Below are 14,180 nucleotides of genomic sequence, written 5' to 3'. Positions count from 1 at the left end.
TCAGTCGCAGGTCATGGATCTTCCAACAGGACAACGATCCAAAACACACAGCCAAAAACACCCAAGAATGGCTGAGAGAAAAGCGTTGGACTATTCTAAAGTGGCCTTCCATGAGCCCAGATCTGAATCCCATTGAACATCTGTGGAAGGAGCTGAAACATGCCATTTGGAGAAGACACCCATCAAACCTGAGACAACTTGAGCAGTTTGCTCATGAGGAGTGGGCCAAAACACCTGTTGAAGCTGCAGAACGCTCATTGACAAATACAGAAATCGTTTAATTGCATTGATTGCCTCAAAAGGTTGTGCAACAAAATATTAAGTTATGGGTACCATCATTTTTGTCCAGCCCTATTTCATTAGTTTTTTTTTTTTTAATAATTACGTTATGCATTATGTCATGCATTTATGCTCTGAAAGAAGCAGTGGAGACATATAGAAGACATGGCTCTACTATGCTTGTGGGGTTTATTGATGCCTCTAGAGCTTTTGATTTAATTCAGCATTTTAAGCTTTTTAATAAGCTTAAGTCTAGAGGCGTACCTAATTGTTTAATTCGTATTTTAGCCTATTGGTATACAAACCAAAAAATGCAAGTAAAGTGGGGGAGCACTTTATCTATCCCTTTCAGGGTGTCTAATGTTGTCAGACAGGGGGGGATTTTATCACCTGCCCTTTTTAATTTATATATGGACGGCCTGTCAAAGCAGCTGAGTGGCTGCAGCACAGGTTCTATGATTGGAGATAAGTTGATAAATCATTTTATGTACGCTGATGACCTCACCATACTTTCCCCCTGTAGTAGTGGGCTCCAACAGCTGCTCAATATATGCTCCAACTACGGCATAGATTTTAATATTACTTTTAATGCTAAGAAGAGCATGGTCTTAATCTGTAGAACAAAGGGTGATCTGGAACTCACGTTTCCTTCTTTTTACCTGTCTGGTCAGCCTATGTGTGTCTCTAAAAATACAAAATATCTTGGGCATATTATTACTGATACCCTAGAGGACGACGAAGATATGTCAAGACAGAGGAGACTGCTTTACGTTCAAGCAAATATGCTTGTTCGTAAATTCCACCATTGCACTCCGGATGTCAAGGTGAATCTGTTTAGAAGCTACTGCACCCCTCTATACACAGCCCCACTGTGGGTGAAGTTCAAGAAAGAAAGCCTACGTAAACTGCAAGTAGCGTACAATGACTGTCTTCGCATACTGCTAAACAAGCCGAGGAGCACCAGAGCCAGCCAGCTCTTTGTGACTCTGGGTCTCACCACCTTCATGGCTCTGTTAAGGAACCTCACATACAAGTTCATGTGCAGACTGGACCGCTCATTGAACTGCCTAATCAATCAAATGACAGACCCTGGGCTGAGTGCAATAAGGTTCACATCCACCATCAGAGGACACTGGCTGGAGTGCCTCTCATGAGACTGTGTTTCTTTGTTTTTGTTTTTCTTTTTTTTTTTTTTTTTTTTTTTCTCTTACCTTTTATACATGTTTTTATATTTGATGTAGTGTATGTTGTTGTCTTTATACCCTGTGGGACATTTGAGCCTGTAATAAAGTTTATATATATATATATATATATATATATATATATATATATATATATATATATATATATATATATATATATATATATGTTAATCAACAATTCAAAAGTAATGGCTGATTTTGATTATTTAATTTTCAATACATTTTTATTTATTGTTACTTTTGTAAGTTTCAAGTGATTTCAGTGAGAGTTGTGGGTTTTTCCTTCTTTAACTGAGGGGTACCCAACAACTTTGTCCACGTGTGTATATACAGACGTATATGTCCATGTGAATCAGTATATGACAGTTACCATGGTAACAACTCCCCCTCCCAACGGCAGGAAGTGCCGTGTGGCTCTGAGTAGTACGTCCGAATTAATGCATAGTCCTACTACTGATATTTACTCAAAAGTTTGCCGAACTAAAGTATACTTTTTGAGTATATACTGTTTAGTATGGCATTTCGAACGCACCGGTAGCCGAATAAACATGATTCTGGTTCTGATTCTCGGAGCTTGACTGTTGAAATGTTTGCACGGAACCACCATCGAACGGAGGGGGGCAGCAAAGACACTGAATCATGTACTCCGCATGCGCGAAGAAGAAAGCCTTCTGCTGTTTCCTCTTCCTCTGCCTTCGTGTTTCCCCCAGACGCCAGGCTTCTCTGCAGACTCGTCCAGCTTCTCTGCAGACTCGTCCAGCTCCTCTGCAGACTAAGTCAGCAATGCAGGTAAAATTTAAGAAATATTTGGCAAACAACTGAGTGATACTAATCGAGTGCAAATTTAAGCGGGGTTGTGCCATTCTTGTTCCTTTATCAAATGAATCTGTGAACCTTTAGCGCTGTAACGGGGATACATTGCTTTCAATTAGTGCCCGTTTGCGTCTTCTTCCCAGGCAATGAGGGTTTCTTTTCTTTCAGCAACGAGAGGAAAAGCAGCTGGAAGCGGCAGTGGACTCGCTCATTTTTCCAGTGGCTCACGTCAAAAATGCTCTCCACAATTTCATAAACAAGTTGGAAAATGAATACGAGCGTTTGACATGGTGACTGAATAACTTATTTTTAATGGGTTCATTTATTTTAAAGAAGTTGATATGATTAGACAAAATTCCTTCATCAGTCATTTTGGCCTTTATGTTTCCTCTTAAAGGTAAAAACGTCAACTTCGGTGTTTTTACTGGAGTTCATTGACCGCATTTTGTATTGCTGCACACTATATACATCAAACTACGTCTTATTTCAACAATGCATATATCTGGATTCAGAATCACTTCAACAACTTGTAATAGTTTAAAATATCTTTTTGGAATTTTTCTTTTGATGCTGATATTTATAATATTAAAAACGTGCTAATTTGACTCTCCTACAGCTGCTGAAATGGCAAAAAGTGATTAAAAAAAAACAGCTTTTCCAGAAACATTTTTGTTCACACTTACAGCACTTTGTTCACACTAATATTTTGAAGGAAATTTCGTTCTAAATTGCAGTTTTTTCCCACAACTTTAATTTTGTTTTTCTGTCACTTAGGCCCTCTGTTCTGGACAACTTTGCGCTTCTCTCTGGTCAGCTGAATACCATCAATAAATTGCTTAAGAATGAGAAAACACCGTCTTTTCGTAACCAGGTGATAATACCGCTGCTTCTGTCTCCAGATCGAGATGAGGACTTAGCAGTGAGTATAGAAGCGTTTGTCAGTTTGTACCTTTTTTATATTTTGAATTAAATCAGTTTTTCTAATTTTTATGAATTGCCTTTCAGAAACTCACAGAACAGCGTGTCCCAGTGTTCAGTCATGAGATTGTCCCAGATTATTTGAGGACCAAACCTGATCCGGAGGTGGAGGAGCAGGAAAAGCAGCTGAGTGTAGAGGCAGCACGGATTGGTCCTGAAGTGGCTCAGGTCAGTTACTTTATTGAGTGGAATGACTTGGCTGTTTGTTTTCTACGATATTGGGGTATTAGAGTATTAGGGCCAAACTAAGACAAAAAAAAAATGGAAATTACAAGAATAAAGTCATAATATGAGAATAAAGTCGTAAAATTACGAGAATAAAGTCATAATGTTGCAAGAATAAAGTCATAATGTTGCGAGAATAAATGTTTATTGAGGAGGCACTCACTGTGAACCAAATTTACCCAAGGGTACTATAAATAAATCTATCTATCTAAAGTCGTAACATTACGAGAATAAAGTCGTAACATTACGAGAATAAAGTCGTAATTTATGAGAACTCTAACAGCACATACGTCTTTTATGGAAGAGGAGCTGTCTAGTGGTGACTGCAGGGCTAGCGGTGGTTACGTCTGCTGCCATTCAGAGGTTTTGTTGTTTCTCAGGAAACGATGAGGATGATCATAAAAGATTTTCCTCTTCCACAAAAGACACAATTTCCTCCAAGTCTGTGTGGTTCCTTCTTCGAAATAGACGCAGTTGTTTGCACAAACGTTTTTAAGTCCTTATACTGATAATAATTCCATGCTGATGTGCCAAAAGATTAAGTATTTCCTTATTTGTGAAACCGATACCAAAATATAACTTGACAAGATGCTCAATATTCCTCATTTTAACACAGGGAGAAGAAGCTCTTCCTGTTAGAGTTTTCATAAATTACGACTGTATTCTCGTAATATTATGACTGTATTCTCGTAATATTATGACTGTATTCTCGTAATATTACGACTTTATTCTCGCATCATTATGACTTTATTCTTGTAATTTTACGACTTTTTTTTTCTCTCGTAATTTCCAATTTTTTTTGTCTTAGTTTGGCCCTAATACTCCGTCATAGTTTTCCCTGTTTTTTTGTAGAATAATTGTTTTTGTTTATTTTGCACTGTCCATCCTAACTCATTCTTATACATCCATAAAAAGAAACAGATCCAGACATTGAATAAACTGTGTTCTAATCTGCTGGAGAAGCTGAGCAACCCACGTGAGGACAGAGATGCAGAAAGTGCAGGTATGTTGTACTTCTGTGGGTAAACATTATTCTTTAACTTTGTTTACAACTAAAACTTTTTTCAAATGTGTTTTCCAGCAATACGACAGAACAAGCCATTTTTCAACCCTGCTGACACTAATGCATTAGTTGCAGCTGTTGCGTTTGGAAAAGGGCTTTCTAAATGCCGGCCTCCGGGCCCCGTGGCCCCTGCTCACCCAGGACAGGGGTCCATGATGAGTGGGGGTCCAACTTTACAACAAGTCACCATTGGGGGCGGTGCTGGGCAGCAATCGAGTATGGGAGGATCTGTAGCTGCACAACAGCAAGGACAGCCAGGTAGGAGAATTAATAATAATTAATAATTAATTTTATTTAGAGGTGCCTTTAAGGTCACCCAAGGTCACCTTACAAGTGATACAAACACACATTATATAAAATACAGTTAATACAAAAGCAAAAAGACAATACAAAAAGCAGCAACAGACAGCATAAACAGTGATTGACCAATAAATAGAACAAACTGGTGTAGTGTAGAGCAGGGGTTCTTAACCTTTCTGACCTTGGGGCCCAATTTTTTCAGTACAGAGTGGCCCGGGGCCCATTAAATATTAACACTTTATAGCAGTGGTATTTAAGTAAAACTTTAAGAGGTCCATTTAGAGAAAATTTACTCAAGCGAAGGTCCAGAACATCATAATAAAAAAAAAATATATATATATTCAAGTAGCCTCATAGTTGTATCAATATCTGCATCTGACTGTTATATTAAAAAAAGTACATATTTGCCACTTTTATTTTATTTTTCAAATGCTATCTTATTTTATTTCTCTACCAGCAGTTTGAATTTCCCCTTTTCTTTGTTAATTGTCTCAACACATTTTTATAATAAATTGATATAAACATTGGTGAGCCTGGAACAATATTTAGTTTTAATTATGTTCATTGTGGAGAAAGCTGCTTCACAGCTGTATGTGGACCCAAACATGGGCAGGATGTTTTAAGATGGTCAGTTTATTTTCTGTGACTTCAGTTCAGACTTGAGTGAATATGTTTGATGAAAAACTTTGTGTTTTGTTTCAGTGGCATTTCACTTTCGCACTTTGAACGCCACGGTCTCTGAACGTATGAGACACTGGTTTTGTCCCAGTGTGAAGACTGAACCAGGATGAATCTGTCCATTCTGGGTGGAACTTTCCTTTCCACCTGTTAGGCTTCTCATCTCTGTATACAGTCAAGCTAATTACCATATTTTGAAGACCAAAGGGGCGCCGTGTGGAAAGAGGCACCCTCAGTTTTGTGTCATTTCTGGATTTAAAACACACACACAGCGCGCCGTGTGGAAAGGCGCCGTCAACACACACGGAGCGCCGCCTTACAACAACACACACACAAGCATACAAGTGTGCATATTTAAAAATAGAGCGGGAACAAAACTTAGTTTGATTGTACTTTATTTAAGATACTACATTAATCAGTTGTCAGAGGACTCAGCGCATCAGGTTTCATCCGAGCCTGATCAGCTGAGACGGGCAGGAGCCCGCAGCTCTCTGGCTGTGGAGCAGCCGAGTCTTTCCGATGCTTTTGCGAAAGCCCGAACAACAGTCAAGTCCAGCAGACACGACAGCCCACGCATCTACATGTACAATCCTTCAGCAGTAAACTATGGAGCCCGCAAGCCCGAGCGGCACTGACCTCCCCGGCCGCGGGGACACGTCAGGATAAATGATCACGCTGCCCTCGCTCCCCGTTGGTGGGCGCAGACCCAAGTAATCGATCCCTGATCCCGGCGGATCGAAACGTACTCTGTGCAAAATGAAGGATTTACTCTGTAAATACACACCATTTCTCTTACAATTACACGTACAGCTAGCTGAGTGTCTTCTCCTCATTTGGTCGGGAGTTGCTATGCAGTCCTGCGGCCCACACGTACAAAACTGAATTTTTTTTGCGGCCCACTAGGTGTCGCTCGCGGCCCAAGTGTGGGCCGTGGCCCTATGGTTAATAATCACTGGTGTAGAGCACAGTGTCCGGTTAGAGTGAGTGAGCCAGTTTGAACAGGTGGGTTTTGAGCAGTGTTGGGACTAACGTGTTATTTAGTAACGCGTTACAGTAACGCCGTTAGTTTTGCGGTAACTAAGACTCTAACGCGTTACTTTTTAAATTCAGTAACGCAGTTACCGTTACCAAATGGTGCGTTACTCCGTTATTTCTGGCTACAGTGAAGCTTTTTTTCCCCACACGCGGAGACCGGAGGAAATGTAGTGTGGATGTGTGTGTGCTTTCAAAAACATGACGGTCATGGCGAGACCGCGGTGAAGTTAGTTTTACGTTGGATATTCGACAGAAATGCCGCCCCCAGAGCGAACGTCTGTCGAATATCCAACATAAAACTAACTTCACCGCGGTCATGGAGAGCCGAGAGACGGCGAGTTTCGCAACGTGGAGATATTGTCATTACAGTAATCCCTCGTTTTTCGCAGTGGTTACGTTCCAAAAAGAACCTGTGGTAAGTGAAATTCTTTTTACAATTAAAAAGGCTTCAAACTTCGGAGATCTGCACCGCCTCGCACGTATTCCACTGCTCTTCTGACTGCGCCGCTGCATCCCGACCCTGTAGCGTATTTTTCTCCTAAACCCCGCGGTGCAGGTGTGTTTTTTCAAGAAAAGAAAATAGTTATGGGTCGTTTTGTCGCTGTATTTTCTTCTGGGCAAAAAGATTCTTATAAACCGACATGCCACCATTGGTTATATTTGAGACTGTAATGAACGATTCATCAAAGAGTTCCGTTCCTGAGCTGCTGCTGAAGTTCATTGGCCGTTCTCAGCTTGTTGCTAAGCAACCAACATTATTGATACAGGAAGAGAAGAAGTGGGGAGACTGTTTAGCCAATCAGAATGCAGAACACAAGGCACAATGCAAATCCGTACCTTTTGAGTAATTTTCAAAGGACAATAAATCTATACTGTTATTCAAGCAGCACACTGACTACTTTAAGTTATATCAAAGTTTCAGTAGGATAATGTTATCCCCTGAAAGGATATAACAGAATATTTGCAAAAATCTAAAGGGTGTACTCACTCTTGAGATATACTGTAGAATTTGTTTGGGGAGACGGGTGTCGGACATGCGGATGAGATGGCCAGTCCATCGGAGTTGGTGCTGCATTATTAAGGTGGTGATGGTGGGCATTTTGGCTTCCTCCAGAACACTAATGTTAGTGCGTCTGTCCTCCCGTTTGATCCTGAGTATGTTTCTCAAGGTTCTCTGGTGGTGCTGTACTAGAGCTCTGAGGTTCCTGCTGTAGGTTGTGCATGATTCTGCCCCATACAGCAAGGTGGGGAGAACCACAGCCTTGTAAACCAGGAGCTTGGTGTCGACCCGGAGATCTCGGTCTTCAGAGACTCTTTTCCGGAGTCTGGCATAAGCTCCGCTGGCACAGCTCAGGCGATGATTGACCTCAGTTGATGTCCGCTTTGGAGGAGAGAAGGCTGAAATGGGGAAATGGTCAACATTTTCAAGTGTGGTGTTGTCCACTTTTATGGTGGGTGGAGTAGGTGGCTGGTTGGGAGGGGGCTGATGTAGCACCTGGGTCTTCTTGGTGTTGAAGGCCAGACCCAGGGCTCTGTATGCCTTAGCAAAGGCGTTCCGGATGCCCTGGAGGTCTTCTGCAGAGTGTGATACGATGGCATTGTCATCTGCATACTGGAGCTCCATTATGGTGGTGTTTCAAACCTTGGTTTTGGCTTTGAACCTGTTAAGGTTAAAGACCCTGCCATTAGTCCTGTACCAGATCGGAATTCCTTGTGGCAGCTCTTTGCCAATGAGGTGTAGTATGGCAGAAATGAAGACTGAAAACAAGGTGGGTGCAATAATGCCTGTTTGACCTCTGTCTCCACAGTGAATGGCTCAGACAAGGAACCGCTGCTGTTGAGAACTGTGGCTGTCATTCCATCATGCAGTAACCTCAGTATTCTGACATATTTGTCCGGACAGCCGTAAAGCAGAAGGATGCTCCACAGCGCCTGACGGTCTACCGTGTCAAAGGCCTTTGACAGGTCTATGAAAACCATGTACAAAGGCTGCTTATGTTCTCGGCATTTTTCCTGGAGTTGGGGTGCTGTAAAAATCATGTCTGCTGTGCCTGTGAGAACTTCATCAGACAGCGGTAGTAAGCGGTTGGCGAGAACACTAGCGAGTACTTTGCCAGTGGTTGAAAGGAGTGGGATGCCCCTATAATTTCCACAATCCGCTTTATCCCCCTTCTTGAAAATGGTCACTGTCAGAGCATCCCTGAGCTCTGAGGGGAGTTCTTTTTCCCAGACCTTCAGAAGGAGGGCATGGAGGCGGCACAGGAGCTCTGGTCCACCTTCCTTTAGGACCTTAGCTGGGATCCCATCTGGACCGGTGGCCTTGTTGTTTTTCAGGCTCCTGATGGCATCTTGGACCTCTGTTAAGGTGGGAGGTTCCCCCATGTCTTCCTTGATGGGATTCTGAGGGAGGTGACTGACATCTGGTTGAGTTGTGCTGTTGCGATTGAGGAGTTCCTGGAAGTGTTCTCTACATCGGTTGTTTATGGATTCGTTGTCCTTCAACAGCTCCTGCCCGTCCTTTGAGCGTAGAGGGTTTTGGCCACGGTGGCTTCATAGACAGCCTTTGTAGCACTGAAAAAGCCTCTGGTGTCTCCAGAGTCTGCCAACCTCTGGATTTCCAGTGCTCTCTCAGTCCACCAGGAGTTTTTAATCTGTCTCACACGGTTCTGGATGTCAGCCTTGGCTCTAGAGTGAGCCTGTCTTTTGGCTTTGCAGGTTATGTCGTTTTGCCAGACACGAAAGGCTTCCCTTTTTTTTTTTTTAGAGATGAGCAGTTCTATCTCTGTGTCATTCTCATCAAACCAGTTCTGATGTTTTCTGGACTCATACCCAAGGGTGGAACTGCAGGTATCGTGGATGGAGGATTTAAGCAGGCTCCAGTGTTCTGTGATGTTCTCAGGGTAGACCTGCTTGAGACTTTCCCCAAGAGAGGCCTGAAGTGCCTGCTGGGTGGCAGTTTTATTCAGGCTCTCAAGGTTCAGTCCCTGCCGGTTCTGCTTCTTTTGCAATCTCCTCTTCTTGAATCTGATGGACATCGTGGACCGTATCAGTCGATGATCTGTCCAGCAGTCCTCTGAGTCGTTCATGGCCTTGGTGATGTTCGCGTCACGCCGGTCCCTGGCTCTGACAATGACATAGTCAATAAGATGCCATTGTTTGGAGCGAGGATGTCTCCATGATGCCTTGAGTTTGTTCTTCTGGCGAAAGCTGGTGTTGGTGATGGTAAGGTCGTACTGAGAACACTTGCTGAGAAGCAGAACTCCGTTGGAGTTGATGTTCCCGATGCCTTCCTTGCCAATGGTGCCCTTCCAGAGGTAGTGATCTCGGCCTACTCTGGCATTGAAATCTCCCAGAAGGATTATTTTGTTCTCCTTGGGGATTTTTGACAGTACCTCACTCAGACAGGCATAGTAATAATAATAATAATTAAAGCTGCAAGCAGCGATGAACGGGACCTCGCGCGTGCAATTTCCACCAATTGAGGTCAAGGACTCAAAATGAAGTCTGATGGCACCACCCACGACTCTCTCTGTCAAACCATTCAAAAGTTATAGCAGAAAATAGGGACAACCAATCGGAAGAAGGGGCGGGGCTAATTTTCACCAATTATGGTCAAGGACTCAATACCGAGTCCGATGACACCACCCACGACTCTCTATGTCAAACCATTCAAAAGTTATGGCAGAATCACATATCGGCCAATCGGCTACTAGTATCACTTCCTGTTTAGCGTTGAAGTTTGACGCGGCGCCACGGCCACGCCATTTCACTAAAACTCACAATTTTGATGACTTTTCATCGTTAATGTCTTTTGTGTCTCCTGAGCGAGTTTTATGTCGAACGGACAATCCTGCTAGGAGGAGTTCTTTAAAGTACGACACGTGAAAATGGCATAAAATTGCGCCAAAATGACACGATTAATTCAAAATGGCCGACTTCCTGTTCGGTTTCGGTCATGGCGCCAAGAGACTTTTCTTTACGTTGAGACATGATACAGGTGTGTACCGATTTTCGTGCATGTACGTTAAACCGTATTGTGGGGCTTGAAGCACAAAGTTTTCTAGGGGGCGCTGTTGAGCCATTAGGCCACGCCCCTTTTTGACACTATTAGAATACGTAATTTTTCGCCACATGGGACGTGCGTGCCAAGTTTCACAACTTTTCGAGTAAGTTATGCGCCTCAAAAACGTAATTCTTTTCGGATAAAATAATAATAATAATCGTACCGATTTCAATAGGGCTTTGCACAAGCCTTGCTGGTGCTCGGTCCCTAATAATACCTTTATTTATAAAGCGCTTTTCAAAAACAAGTTACAAAGAACTTTACATGCAATTAAAGTCACTTTTCAGAATGTCCGGATTACTCCGGGCCACGTTGTTGGTCCCAATGTGCAATATGATGCAATATAATTGTCAAAGCCTTGAATTAAAGTAGCTGGGGTGTCATTCACTGACTATTGAACACATTTCACTTTCTATCCAGAAGTCATCACAATTGATTGATGGGCAGTTTATGTCTTTATATTGTTAAATCATAAGAAAATCACTGACCCTCCAGTTATTCCTGTGTCTTGTGAGTCCTTTGTCCACGGTCAGTTGCTTATTTGGTTTTGGTTGCATTAATCAAGGTGCAAATAGTTGTGAAACTGCCAGGCAACAGATTCAAAGTTTCATTGAAAATGTTAGGCCAATGTTAGGTTAGGTCTGTTTAATTTTGGTTTCTCACATTTGACAAACATAGCTTTCTTTGCACTCATCTGTCTCTTCAAATGTGTCCTTTATTGTCCTCAAAAGCGTGTTTGTTATTGTTTAGAAGCAGGTGGTGCGCCAAGATTCAGGTGCCGAAGCTCTGAGGATCTGACTTTTTTTGTGTTTGCCATGCATTTGTGGATTTGTTTAGTTTTGCCCGTGTAAAGATGCATACACCTCACAGCACTGGACCAGAAGCTCCACTTCACTGAAATATACCAGAAACCTGCACATTCATAGAGACCAGTACAATCTGCTTTTATTTTAATATCGCCCACTGGAACATAAAACTGTTATCTGAACTTGAGATGAAAAAACATTCCCATAGGAAAAAGACAGCGATCTTTTTATCTACAGCAGGAATAAATGTAATGTTATTTTTCTTTCTTAGGAAAAATGCCAAGCAGCATCAAGACAAACATCAAATCTGCAACTGGTTCCATGCATCCTTATAACAGATGACGGCCTCCCTTTCATCAGTGTTTTTTTTTTTTCTCCATGGGCAAAAGAATATTTACAATGCAAGTGGGTCATCGCTACATGGTATGGTGTATTTTTCATGAACATGACCAGATTTCGAGAACCAGTTTCTCATATCCAACTAAAACGTTTGTTCTGAAAATGGTTTGAAAAAATATGAATAAACTTGTTTGTTTGTCACAGAGCAGGTTGTGATTTTTGGAAACCACATAAGGGCTTCAGTGTTGGAAGCATTAGATGGTAACATATAATTCATTGGAGTCCTGCATCTTTTTGTGTGTTGGAATTTTAATAAAGATGCTTTTTTCATAATAAAAATCTGTTTGTACAGTTTAATTCTTAAGATTACATTTAGATAATTAATGCAATAATATTCACATAAAATATAAACATGAAGTATAAAAATAAAATATAAACATGAAGCAGAAAGGGAATTCTAGATTCACGGCTCCTGCCTACCTTCCTACTCTCCCTCTACCTTCACTCCCTCTACCTTCACTGCTTCATCCAGAGCTACACCCCCTCTACCTTCACTCCTCCATCCAGAGCTACTCTCCCTCTACCTTCACTCCCTCTACCTTCACTGCTTCATCCAGAGCTACACCCCCTCTACCTTCACTCCTCCATCCAGAGCTACTCTCCCTCTACCTTCACTCCTCCATCCAGAGCTACACTCCCTCTACCTTCACTCCTCCATCCAGAGCTACTCTCCCTCTACCTTCACTCCTCCATCCAGAGCTACACTCCCTCTACCTTCACTCCTTCATCCATAGCTACTCACCCTCTACCTTCACTCCTTCATCCAGAGCTACGCTCCCTCTACCTTCACTCCTTCATCCAGAGCGACACCCCCTCTACCTTCACTCCTTCATCCAGAGCTACTCTCCCTCTACCTTCACTCCTTCATCCAGAGCTACACTCCCTCTACCTTCACTCCTTCATCCAGAGCTACACTCCCTCTACCTTCACTCCTTCATCCAGAGCTACACTCCCTTTACCTTCACTCCTTCATCCATAGCTACTCACCCTCTACCTTCACTCCTTCATCCAGACCTACACTGCCTCTACATTCACTCCTTCATCCAGAGCTACGCTCCCTCTACCTTCACTCCTTCATCCAGACCTACACTGCCTCTACATTCACTCCTTCATCCAGACCTACACTGCCTCTACCTTCACTCCTTCATCCAGAGCTACACTCCCTCTACCTTCACTCCTTCATCCAGAGCTACTCTCCCTCTACCTTCACTCCTTCATCCATAGCTACTCATAGATGCTCTGTTGAATGTGTGTATGTGCTGAGCTGAGAGTGAGTTTGACTCACTGACTCACTCTGACTTCTCACTGAAAGGAGAATTCTGTACCAGGCACAAGATAAGGTGTTTTCGATCAGGATTTGTCGTTTAAACCATATGTTAATCAGGTTTGTAAAATAGCGTTTTTCCATCTCCGTAATATTGCAAAAATTAGGAAAATCCTCTCGCAGAGGGATGCAGAAAAACTAGTTCATGCGTTTGTATCTTCTAGACTGGATTACTGTAATGTGTTGTTAGCAGGATGTCCAAGTAATTTGCTGAATAGGCTCCAGCTGATCCAGAATGCAGCAGCACGAGTACTGACAGGAATTAGCAGGAGAGACCACGTCTCTCCAGTGTTAGCGTCGCTCCATTGGCTACCTGTAAAATTCAGAATTCAATTTAAAATTTTATTACTTGCATATAAAGCCCAAAACGGCTTAGCTCCGCAGTATTTACAAGATTTGATAGTGCCTTATGTTCCTGGCCGAGCTCTCCGCTCCCAGGGTGCAGGTTTACTCGTAGTTCCTAGAGTATCTAAATGTAGATTTGGAGGGCGGGCGTTCTGCTATCAGGCACCATTACTTTGGAACCAACTTCCAATCTGGGTTAAGGAGGCTGACACCACCTCCACCTTTAAAACTAAACTTAAAACCTTTCTGTTTAGTAAAGCTTATAGTTAGTGTTTAGTAAACCTCTAGCTGGTGTTGGTAAATCTCTAGGTAGTGTAAACTTTAGTGTGTTAGAGTCAGTAGTCATAGTCGCAGCTATAGAACAAAACTATAATAGTTAGTCTCAAATATAGCTTCGCGGTAGATATGCTGCTATAGGCTTATGCTGCAGGGGGGCACCGACATGATCCGCTGGGCGGTGCCTCTCACCCTTCTTCTCCTCTCCTTTTCCCTGCCTCTCTTCTCCATTACCATTTTTATTTATTATAAATATCTCATAGCTATCATTTTTGTCCATCGTTCCTGTAGTTTCTTGTGCCGGCCCCCCTTTTTTTCTCTTTTGTGTATGTTTGCAGGCCGGAGCCTCAGGAGCTGCGTTCTGGCCTGTGTTCCCGGCCCTCCCCCCCCTCTG

At 42.6% G+C, this 14,180-nt stretch overlaps 1 protein-coding gene across 1 annotated transcript; it reads left to right on the top strand.

Moving 5' to 3' along the window:
- The first annotated feature begins 1,994 nt into the window (after nt 1-1,994).
- med8 (mediator complex subunit 8) lies at nt 1,995-12,115 on the top strand. The gene is made up of 7 exons (XM_061737360.1): nt 1,995-2,270; nt 2,463-2,584; nt 3,069-3,213; nt 3,300-3,440; nt 4,413-4,500; nt 4,579-4,818; nt 11,714-12,115. Exons 1-7 carry the CDS (start codon nt 2,121-2,123, stop codon nt 11,782-11,784), a joined length of 957 nt encoding a protein of 318 aa, XP_061593344.1. The 5' UTR covers nt 1,995-2,120; the 3' UTR covers nt 11,785-12,115.
- The last annotated feature ends 2,065 nt before the right edge of the window (nt 12,116-14,180 follow it).

This window comes from Cololabis saira, chromosome 13 (assembly GCF_033807715.1).
Source record: "Cololabis saira isolate AMF1-May2022 chromosome 13, fColSai1.1, whole genome shotgun sequence".
NCBI classification, from domain to species: Eukaryota; Metazoa; Chordata; class Actinopteri; order Beloniformes; family Belonidae; genus Cololabis; species Cololabis saira.
The sequence above is the reverse complement of the archived record's forward strand: the minus strand, read 5'-3'. Positions and strand labels throughout refer to the sequence as shown.

What these genes read in the sequence shown, in the direction of transcription:
- med8 (XM_061737360.1), top strand. Translation starts at nt 2,121, where the DNA reads ATGTACTCCGCATGCGCGAAGAAGAAAGCCTTCTGCTGTTTCCTCTTC. An exon ending in GAATACGAGCGTTTGACATG is followed by an intron (nt 2,585 to 3,068) that starts GTGACTGAATAA and finishes TCTGTCACTTAG; the next exon opens with GCCCTCTGTTCTGGACAACT. An exon ending in ACAACAGCAAGGACAGCCAG is followed by an intron (nt 4,819 to 11,713) that starts GTAGGAGAATTA and finishes TTTCTTTCTTAG; the next exon opens with GAAAAATGCCAAGCAGCATC.